The sequence below is a fragment of the Mixophyes fleayi genome, chromosome 3 (genome assembly GCF_038048845.1).
Source record: "Mixophyes fleayi isolate aMixFle1 chromosome 3, aMixFle1.hap1, whole genome shotgun sequence".
NCBI classification, from domain to species: Eukaryota; Metazoa; Chordata; class Amphibia; order Anura; family Limnodynastidae; genus Mixophyes; species Mixophyes fleayi.
In genome coordinates, this window is record NC_134404.1 from 336,548,411 (window position 1) to 336,559,857 (window position 11,447).

Genomic DNA, 11,447 nt, shown 5'->3' on the forward strand with positions numbered 1-11,447 from the left:
CAGGACAAAGCACCACTTTAGTAAAGTTATCAGCAGGACAGAGCACATCAACCTCCCTCTTCACTAACCACAAGGAGAATGAAGATGGCGGCCGCGAGCGGGGCATTTATGAGATCCGAGTCTCGCGAGATCCAACGAAAGACTTGGATGTCATAGCCTTGGTTTGGCTTCATTTGGCGCCCGGAAGTTCCCGAACAGTGCTCGGATCCCGTCGGATCCGCACTGTTCGGATGGGCTCGGATTTCGCTAATCTCTCTAGATATAACAGTATAAAATAGGGCTCTGAAAGCAGTCTTCTGACATGAGCAGCTTACTGAATGGGAGGGGAGGGTGTTATATAGCAGTGTTACCTGCTATCAGTGCAGCGATCGTGTGTCTGTCACAGCTAGAGATGGTCACAGACACCCGTATTTTGGATATGGATTACCTTCGTGTTTTGGTTTTGCCAAAAACAGCCCTTGCGGGGTTTTGTTTTGCAATTTGTTAAAAAAAACAAAAACTTTTTTGGCCTAAAATAACTTAATTTCGGTATTTTGTACCTATATTAACCTCCCTAACACTAGCTTACATTCAATTTTGACCACCTCATAGGTCACAATATGATTTTCATACACTTTCAAACAAAGATAGCTGCGGTTCTTGACAGTGATAAGAAAAAGGTGATTGTCATGCCTGGGCATAAGACCAAAAATCCACCTCTTATGTGTGGAATTATTTTTAGACAAATACTGACAACAGTTGTCTAGCCATTTGTAGTGTTAAAGCCACACTCAGTAGAGGTAGGGACCTTAACCATATGGGATCCTCGTCCATGTTACGTCATTTTTCAGTGAGTTCATGGAAAGCTGTTGGGAAAATCAGAAACTTAGGTTAAAAAAAAAAAGTAACCAGCATAATCTACCTCCCTTCTCTCATCTACATCCCAGCACCTGCAATCTACACCCCCCCCCCCCCAACACCTTCATCATCAATATCCCCAGAAGCAACAATTGACAGTTAAACAATACTTTGCAAGAGGAAGCAAGAATGAAACCTGTCACCCAGTCGCAAAGCGGATCACAGACTCCCTGAGTACTATGCTAGTATTAGATCTGCGTCCAATGTCCACTATTAATACAGTTGGTTTAAGACATTTAATTGAGGTGTTCTGTCCCTGTTAGTAAATGTCATCACTATACCATTTTACTAGAAAAGCTATTACTCAACTGTACCGGAAGGTTCCTAAAAAATTTATTATTGGGCTACAAAATGGTATTCTACCCACTGTACAGTTAACCACAGGTATGTGGACAAGCGGAACTGGACAAACTAAAGATTATATGACTGTGACAGCCCACTGGGTTGGTCAATCACCTTGACCAGCAGGATGTACCCAGGTACGTCACATTTTTCAGAAGTAGGCTACTCTATCAGCGGCTTCACTAAGAGGCATACAGCTGACAATCTGTTACAAAAAGTAAGGGATGTCATTGCAACACAGCTAATCCTGCTTGGCCTCTCCTGAGGATATGTCATTTCTGATAACGACACCAATATTGTTCAAGCATTACAGCGGGGTGGAATTCCATCGCATTTCCTATTTTGCTCACATAATCAACTTGGTGTTACAGAACTTTTAAAAAAATGACATGCAGGAGATGCTGTTCGTGTCCAGAAAAATGTATGGTCATTTTCTGGTTTCTGCAACAGCATGTAGGAGAATGCAGCAGCTGCAAGAAGATTAGCATTTGAGGGGAATGTACTTTAGTCCAGCGAAGTAGTTACCTGTGAAGAAAGTGCAGACACAGTTAGCTTGAGTCAAGTGATTGCCTTAATAATACATTTTGAGAAGGAGCTACAGAAATTTAACGGATGAAATAAAACAAAGTTAATGTGCTAACTATATTTTAATTGTAGATTAAATACTTAATGTGCTTTGCCAGGATCCAAGAGTTATTAACATCTTGTAAGGACGTCTTCTCCTTCGGTTTCTCTGGAAACTGCTTGTTGGAAAAAATTGGCTTTCCCAAGACACCCAGTGGTGATGCAGATGAGTCCGCACAACATTTTGATATTTGCTCTGCTCTAAAAGAATTGGCCAAAAATTGTGACGGCTCTGCCCTAAAATGAACTACTAATTCCATTTGGAAGCCCATTATCAGCAATTACATCATAGTACACAGACTTCTATGATGTTGGATTCCAGTGGGGATGAATTAGTATTGTTTGAGGAAGATTGGCACTGAACCCTGCCACCTCTCCTGTTACTGAGTGAGCTATGGTACAATAAAATGTAACTGCAGATTTAGACCAAGACTGTCAGCCCTATTATTTCTATTTCAGCAATTACAATTAGCAATGGAGCAATAGAGCTCTTCTCTTTGGGTGTTACCTATATAACGCAGTAGAATTTGCCTGCAAATTCTGCAGACAAGCCTGCTTGTCTTCCTCTTCATCAATGACTCTTAGCAATTGAGCACTCGTCTTAGGGTGTATATTACACCCAAACCTTATTAGTGCAAATTAGGAAACATACAGTTTAATCCCTGCTAGGCCTTCCACCATCCTTTGCATGTTAATAGTAGAATTGGTTGGAGTTATGGGCAAGGTCACAAATTTTTGGGTAAAATCTTTCAAACCAGCCCAGATGTCAAACTGTTGTGGTCTGCCACCTGCGTTATCCCTGCTTGTGTTTGGAAAGTGCAAATTGGTGCCAGAACCTCACGTGCCAGAACTGCTGCCACTGGTGCCACCCTGCTGCCACTGGCGCAGGACTTACACAATCAACTGCATCCTTATCAGCGCCCTCGTCGGCTACCCAAATCTCCCCCTCATCCTCTTCTAATTCCAAAGTGTCATCCTCACTTGGTGTATCACCGGCTACACTCAGGCTGTTCAGGCACACATCAGCAGAACTGCTGAAAAGGCCCCTCTGGGTACATTATCAGAATGCTCACGATTAGACATACCACTGGTGGATGGACTCTCCACAGGGATTGGTGTCATTTCTAATTCTGAGTATACATTTTTCTCTAATGCCTTACTGTTTTCTTGCAGCTCGGCTATCACATGTAACAGTAGTTGTGCACCACTTTTGGACTCCAAATTACTTGGTCTTGCTTGCTCACGAGTGACCTTACAAGAAGAAGGCTCAGTAACATTTTTAGATCTGGCAGTAATAGAGAAAGGCGAAGGCCTCATTCTTTCTTTGCCACTGCGTGTGTAGAATGGCATGTTGGCAATTTTTTTTTTCTCGGCAGTTAACTTTTCCTCAGTTACAGTTCTTTTTCGCTTCAACACGGTAAAACATTTTTGGGGGTGTGTTTTTTTGCCTGATTTAAAAAGACTATGTAGTTTTACATAGGCTTTACCAGATGACGTACTGGGAACACTACCATCAGGACTGGTGCCAGCACCTGCTTGCTGATCCTGCTCATATGTGGACTGCTTTGAATCCATTTTAATGAGCCCAAAGCACTTGTAGTGCAAAATATTAAATAGATAGTGCTGCTAGGTAAGACTTTCAGCACCAGAAAAATAGTTTGTTCACACTGGGGAATATGGGATACCCCAAAGCGCTTGTAGTGCAAAATATTCAATACATAGTGCTGCTAGATAAGACTTTCTGCAGCCAGAAAATAGTTTCTGTAGGAGGGAATTCGACACCCCAAACAGTTGGTAATGTTTGCAAAAATGCCTCCTCTATCCTCCTCTCTTACTGCTATAACAATTGCTAGAAGAATTGCAATAAGAATTGCAAGAATAATTGCTCTGTCCCTGCTCTAATGTTCACTGCTCTAATGTTGCCTGCTACCTAACCCTGCTCTCTACCTCTGTCAAGTGGCGCTGGATTGCTGTGGAGGCAGGTATTTATAATATCGTGAGAACCGAGCTCCGAGATCCGACGATTTTGAATCCGAATTGGCGCGAGAGTACCGAGCCTGCTTGGCTCGGTACTCGGATGGGTGAAGTTCGGGCGGGTTCGGATCTCAGGGGAACCAAGCCCGCCCATCTCTAGACACAGCACTTATTTCAGTAGGTTGCTGTTGATCAGTCTTCCTGTGATTTATTCCATGTCCTCTGACTCCGCCCACCCACAAAGCGCCACTTCATTGCAGGAATTCGCTGTACAACCCGCCCACAAAAAAAAACTGAATGCACCAATCACAAAATGGTAACAGAGGGAAAAAACGATTATGCAGCCTGAGGACTTGGAGAACGTGTCCAAGCCCAAAAACAAGCCACCCGCGGCAGTGAGATAAACCCCGCAACTTCACAAAAAAAGAAGCCCAGTTCTGCTTGTTATAAGCGGAATTGGCAACTATGCTAGGTAGCTCTGGTATGTACACATTATGCCTTACATCGCCTCTCAGCAGGAGTTATCCTAAAACCATTGCACTGTATTGGTAAAAACTTGCTTAATATTAGTTATAAACCTATCACAGGGTAGGAACAAACTCTAAACTGCATCAACAAATAAAATGTGGTTTTATTAAACTGGGACCTTTTTCCCTGAGAATCTTAAACCTGAAATTTGGGGACAAACCTGAGAAAATGTTAGCTATTAGGATAAAGTTACTGAATGGTCATATACAGTAACATCACTTCAGAAGTCAATGTATATGCAGATAATTTACAGAAGTTATAAACTTGGCATTACTTGTGTATTATAGGATCAGAGAATAGCATGAAGGGTTAAGGACTATGTAGGTTTAAGAATTTATAACTCATTGATTTGTCATATATGCCATACTTGCCAACTCTCCCGGAATGTGCGGGAGACTCCCGCATTTTGCGAGAGTCTCCCGGACTCCTGGGAGAGTGTGTCAAAATCCCGGATCTGGGCAGAATTGGGTCACAAACGCCGCGATTTCGGTGAATCGCGTTCCCCCCCCCCCCCCCCCCCCGCTGTCAAATTACGCATTTTGCGTCATGACATCACGGGGGCGGGTCCAAAATGACTCCGATTTTTGAGGCTCGCCCCCCATGACGCCCACCCCCTTCACAGGCTCCTGGATACCAACATTGTAAAGTTGGTAAGTATGATATATGCTGCAATGCAAAAAAGAGCTATTAAACTAGTCCAGTGTTGGCTAACCTGTGACACTCCAGGTGTTGTGAAACTACAAGTCCCAGCATACCCTTCCAGCAATAAGCTGCTATATATTGGCAAAGCATGCAGGGATTTGTAGTTTCACAACACCTGGAGTGTCACAGGTTAGCCCACACTGAATTAGTCCAACCCAGTGTCTATGTAGTTGTAACAATTTGTGGCCACAGGCTGCCCCTAATGTGCAAACACCTGTCTAAGCTGGGGCTCTGTGCACACAGGTACCTTCCTCAAGAGGGAGCACTGTTCCCTATGAATAGACGGTGGTCAATAAACCAGCTTTGAGTGACGGATGGCACCGACCAACTATTTATTTTTTTATCAAGCTTTGCCAATCACTGCACAGTTCATAACTTTTTTTTGTTTTTGTTTGAAATATAAAAAAAAAAAACCTGCATGCAGACAAAACCAATCCCCCGTGTTGCCAGTGCTCATAGCATAAGCTGATGGAAGCAACATTGTGGGGACAAACATTTTTCAGCATGGGGACTATTTTCCTGAGGGGGACAGTGTGACATTCATGAGACCCAACTCTGCGGGTCTCCCTTCTATAATGCCACTAGCCCAGTCTGTTATAACTGAGTGCTGTAAGCAGTTGTTTTTTTTGGGGTGGGAGGGGGGGGAGTAGACGCAGCTCTGTCCACCAGAACACTTCAGGGGGATGGGGGTGTTTTTAAAACATTTTTTAAACACTGCAAAGGTCACTATCAGCTCAGTATCTTTGCACCAGCCCTCAGACACCCACTAAATATTATGTCCCTTTGGGGGGAATTCAATTTGGCAGCATTCAACGCAGTGTTCATTATATTACAGTTATAATCTTTAACCCTGATTTCTGCTCCCTGGGCCGAGAGCAGAAACTGGCGTTGCAGGTTACCATACTAATGGTAATGATGGGCACCACTTCCGCAGTAACGGTAATAGTGCGCAGGCTGCGTTACTTTCTCTATCTTAACCACTTCAATGTTTCCTTTGAATTTTGTAGCCATTTTCCTTAAGATTATTTGTTTTTCTGATGCTTGTTGGGTGTATGGGAGTAGAGATAGACAGATGCCATCTCTAATAAATGAGTATTCCGCAGAAGGATGAAATTATTATCCCTTATGAGGTCCGCAGCGCCGTACAGAGGGTAAACAAGACAGTACAGGGTATAACAGTACAATACAGTAAACAAATAACACTACAACTTTTAGCACAGCTACTGGGGTACACTGGGGTACAAGGGGTATATTCAGCGCAGGGTGAAACCTGTGCCCATTAGTGTGGGAGCAACTAACAGGTTTAGAGCCCCCGAAAGAGGTGCGAAGATGGAGGAGAGGAGACAATGGGCAGAGAGCCCGAGGAGGAGATGCGCAGTGTAGCTGGTGAGTAGAAGTTATAGGTAATGAGTACAGGACGGAAGAGGGCCCTGATCACTAGAGCTTACAATCTAAAGTGAAAAGAGCAGACAAACGGTTGACACATGGGGGTGAGCCAATGTAAGGGGACCTGAGGGCAAGAAGCAAGAGAGGGAGAGATGGAGGATGAAAGAGGGTGAGGTATACTACATGGTGACAAAGTTAAGTGGAGCACTGGTAGGATTTTATAAACAGGTGGGTTTTCAATGACCATTTGAAGCTATACAGGCTAGATCAGGCTTGGCCAACCTGTGGCTCTCCAGGTTTTGTAAAACTACAACCCCTAGCAGGGGCGCACGCAAGATTGTAGGGGGGGGGGGTTTCCCCCCAACCGCCGAAAAAAATAAAAAAAATGCGAGAGAGCTGCTCCGTTTCGGCAGCCCTATACTACTATACTATACAGCAGCCGCGGCGCTGTCGAAAAAGCATCCGCGGCGGTGCTGTATACAATACAGCACCGCCGCGGACGCTTCTTTGACAGCGCCGCGGCTGCTGTATAGTACAGTGCCGCTATGTGGGGCACTTAGTTAGCGGAGGGGAGGGGTTTCTGGAGACCCAGAAACCCCCCCTGCGTGTGCCACTGCCCAGCATGCTTTGCCAGTAGAAAGCCAGTCTGTAGCTGGCAGGGCATGCTGGGACTTGTAGTTTCACAACACCTGGAGAGCTACAGATTGAACAGCTCTAGGCTAGGGGATAGTCTGATAGAATGAGGGAGATTGTTCCAGTGGTGGGGGGCAGCACAGGAGAAATCGTGGATAAGGGAGTGAGATGTTAGCAGAAGGAAGGAAAGGTGACGGTCATTGTCCGACCGGAGAGGGCAGGAGGGAGTATGTATAGAGAGGAGATTGGAGATGTAGGGAGCAGTGGAGTTGGAGAGGGCCTTGTACGTGAGGGTGAGGAGTTTGAAGAAGGGGCCAGTGTAAGGTTTGGCAGAGAGGGGAGGCAGATGGCAGCAGAGTTGGGGAACAGAGGATATAGTGGGACTCTGGATAGAGGGAAGACAAAGAGTACAGTTTTGGCCATGTTAAGTTTGAGTAACCCTGAATGAATGAATGAATGAATGTATGAAATGAATGTCATGCCTTGTACATACCCTCCTGCAACATTTACTAAATATTTTACATTCCATTTCTACCTCTTGTGTTTTCCAGTCAAGTATTTATATCATCAGACAGAGCTGTTTTGGTTTTGTTGCCCTGGGATACACAACACTGCCCTTCAGAAATCCCTGGATAGGATACAGTGGAATCCAGAGAACGTTTTTGTACCATAGCTATAAATATACAATAATATAATAACTCTGCCTTATGGTATAAATAAATGGCTGAAAGCACAGAGAGAAAGATGGAGGAAAGTAATAAATGTAAGCTATAACACATTAGCTGCATGGAGACGCCAACAAGTCAATGAAGGCATCTGAAGGCGCAAAACCCCCTTGAAAAAGTAAAATTACAGCCCTGCACATTTTTTGTTTCAGGATGACCACACCTGGTAAAACAGACCTAAAGATACAGTTTTGTTCATGTTTATTATCTTTATTTTTGCATTAAATATAAAAAGGGAATATTAAGTTAAAAAGACAAAATGTGTGTTTGCAAATTGTAATGAAAGCCATTGAACAAGGTTCCATCTAAGCGAGGAACTTAAATCGCAAATAAAGTGCAATGTGCTTATCAGATTGATACATTACAGAGTTAATTAGAATCCAGATAGATAGGGGGTCATTGATTCGTTCACCTCACAGAATATTAAGGACACACGTGAGATCTTCGTCCCAGTCTGACCCGTACTCAGTGGATCTGTCGCTAACACCAGAATCGGAGATGGGAGATCTCTGCTTGCTGAAGTCGTTTGGATTTCCTGGCACCTGCACTAGCATTTGCGGACTCGTTCCGAGGCGGGAACTTGAAGCTGTACAGACAGGGATTGGTGGGTTGTTCACACTCATCCCAGAAGAGATGGTATTGTTGGGTGGGAACATGGTATAGTCCACTGCACAGTGGTTCTGCATGGCGTGTCCTCTGCCAGGGTCCATAACTTGGTTATTGTAGCCCATAATGGAGGTCATGTTGTTGTAGAAGCGTTGTTGGGTCCCCATGTGGATGTTAGGTGGCACGGTCTGGTGATAACCACTGGATGATGATTGGTCCATCATGAGCCTGTCTCTGGCTACTGAACAGGAGTATTGAGGGTATCCCATGAATTCTGGAGCCTGGACCATATTCTGCTGTATGTTCCTCAGTGGTTGTACCTGCTGCTGGGGTACGACCATTTGTTGCTGTTGGGCCATAGACAGGTGAGGAGAGGGTGATGAAGAATTCCAGTATTTATTATCTCCTAGCATGCTGGAATAACGCTCCTCCAGAGCAAGGGGGTCGGTAGTTCTGATTCCCTTTCTCCTGGCTTTAGCTCTTCTGTTCTGGAACCAGACCTGTAGGACAAAGAAATATATATTAAGTACATCATGTTCTAATAATGCACAATACATTGGTCTGGATTATGTGGCTGTGGATTCCTGATGTTTCACCAAAGCACAATATCAGACTACAAGAATTATTATGTGAACTCTGTACATAATGCTGGATATCAAACATGAAATACTACTGGCTAAGGTTATAGGGTCTTACTCTAGATTATAGAATATATATGATAATAAAACCTGAGCAGGACATAAAGTAACCAAGGCTTATGAAATAGTATATATGAAGACAAGGTCAGAGGTTATAGATAATAATGGTGATTAATTGGTTAAGAAAAAAAAAGTTCTAATGGCTTTTTTGGTCTAGTGGCGTTGTAGCCCGAAGATAGGTCTAGTGGCTATTTGGCCTGAGGATGGGGCTAGTGGCTATGTGGCCTGAAGATGGGCCTAGTGGCTATGTGGCCTGAAGATGGGCCTAGTGGCTATGTGGCCTGAAGATGGGTGTAATGGCTATGTGGCCTGAAGATGGGTCTAGTGGCTATGTGGCCTGAAGACGAATCTAGTGGCTATGTGGCCCGAAGATGGGTCTAGTGGCTATGTGGCCTGAAGATGGGTCTAGTTGCTATGTGGCCTGAAGATGGGTCTAGTGCCTATGTGGCCTGAAGATGAGGCTAGTGGCTATGTGGCCTGAAGATGGGTCTAGTGGCTATGTGGCCTGAAGATGGGCCTAGTGGCTATGTGGCCCGAAGATGGGTCTAGTGGCTATGTGGCCTGAAGATGGGTCTAGTGCCTATGTGGCCTGAAGATGGGTGTAAAGGCTATGTGGCCTGAAGATGGGTCTAGTGGCTATGTGGCCCGAAGATGGGTCTAGTGGCTATGTGGCCTGAAGATGGGTCTAGTGGCTATGTGGCCTGATGATGGGTCTAGTAGCTTTTTGGCTTGAAGTTAGGTCTAGTGGTGCTGTGGTCTGTAGTTTGGTCTAGTGATGATGTGGACAGACAGGGCTGGGGGTGATGTGATTAGGAGACAGGTCTAGTGATGACATGGACAGAAGACAGGGCTGGGGGTGATGTGGTTAGGAGACAGGTATAGTGATGACGTGGACAGAAGATAGGGCTGGGGAGGATGTGATTAGGAGACAGGTCTTGTGATGACGTGGACAGAAGACAGAGCTGGGGAGGATGTGGTTAGGATATAGGGCTGGTAATGATAGAATCTGGAGATAAGCAACTGGATTGGTGAAGAGCAGGAGGTGGGTAAAAGACAGCCCTGGAGGTCAGGTGAACAAGATATAATACTGGGAATGTCACAAGAGCACATACCTGAATCCTTGACTCTGGCAGGGACATTTGTTTGGCCAGCTCTTCCCGATGGTGGATATCTGGGTACATGTTGATCTTAAAGTATCTCTCTAGTGTATCCAACTGGGTCTGATTGTAGACCGTCCTCTTCCGGCGTTGACACACCGCTGTGGCTTGCAGCTGGCAATCCATATTTTTGTCCTGTGCCATTTGTACAGATCTGCTATCAGTATCCACCGGAGCGAGAACTTGTTCTACAGAGACACAATTATTATAACATAATAAGACATAAATCACCATCAAAGTGTCTGATAATATACAATATTCCTTCTTATATCTAGATATTTTAGTGTATTTTAATGAGCTATTTCACACTGCCACATAGACAATTCACAATTTTAATTATATTTGATTACATTTGTAGGTTGTATATCGGTCAGTTGAGACACAGTCCAGTATAAGGCTGATTTTTTAGGGCAGGTAATATTAATTTATAGAATGTATATAAAATAAACAGAAACCATATCTATTTTGCCCTAGAACATAGTTATATACAACACAAGTTAATCAAAGAACGGGACAATAAATATGTATGAACTGATTATTCTCTAATACATGTACACGGGGAGTGTTGGCAGGTCAAAGTTGTTCCAAAAACACTTACCTTTAACATAGGGTTGTTGGAAAACCTCCTGTTGTACGGGGTCCATGCTAACTCCCATATGAAGTGATTGGGGGTCAGAAAAATCCATCTGGTTGGGACTGGTGGAAAAACAAGGGTAATAATCTCCAGGCTCTTGGCTGTATTCAGCCATCCTCCAAGGGAAAGTTGAGCTACCCAAAAAATATGCAGGTGAGTCCTGTGTGCTGGTCTGCTGCCTGAATTTTGGGTAAAGTCCATAGCCATGACTTCTTATAGCAGGTTTAGGGGGTGGGTACAGTGATCAAAGCAACAAGGTGTTAGATAGACACAATTGCATGACATAGGTCAGCAGCCATTATATCCTGCTGAGCCAATCAAATGACATGAGACTCACAATAAACATCAAGACCAGGGAATCCCAAAAGGTATGTTTCCTGTCTGGTACACCAGGAAATCACCTTACACTTTTAGTCTATGTGATGTGCTGCTTGCATTGACTTCAAGGCCAAAATACAAAAAACAAAAAAACAAACACACAGATATACAGGTGGGGGGAGATGCTGTGTTCCTCATTTGGTGCCGAAAAGCAACAAAAATC

The 11,447-nt window shown here is 44.1% G+C and overlaps 1 protein-coding gene across 1 annotated transcript; it reads right to left on the minus strand.

Annotated features, from left to right (window-relative positions):
• Window positions 1-8,082: 8,082 nt before the first annotated feature.
• Window positions 8,083-11,372, minus strand: LOC142143268 (homeobox protein Mix.2-like). Its single transcript, XM_075200980.1, has 3 exons — window positions 10,828-11,372; window positions 10,228-10,543; window positions 8,083-8,917 (listed from the first exon to the last, which is right to left on the minus strand). Exons 1-3 carry the CDS (start codon window positions 11,019-11,021, stop codon window positions 8,225-8,227), a joined length of 1,203 nt encoding a protein of 400 aa, XP_075057081.1. The 5' UTR covers window positions 11,022-11,372; the 3' UTR covers window positions 8,083-8,224.
• Between the last annotated feature and the right edge of the window lie 75 nt (window positions 11,373-11,447).

What these genes read in the sequence shown, in the direction of transcription:
- LOC142143268 (XM_075200980.1), bottom strand. Translation starts at nt 11,021, where the DNA reads ATGGCTGAATACAGCCAAGAGCCTGGAGATTATTACCCTTGTTTTTCC. An exon ending in GACCTGCCAACACTCCCCGT is followed by an intron (nt 10,544 to 10,827) that starts GTACATGTATTA and finishes TAAAATATCTAG; the next exon opens with ATATAAGAAGGAATATTGTA. An exon ending in TGCCAGAGTCAAGGATTCAG is followed by an intron (nt 8,918 to 10,227) that starts GTATGTGCTCTT and finishes TTTGTCCTACAG; the next exon opens with GTCTGGTTCCAGAACAGAAG.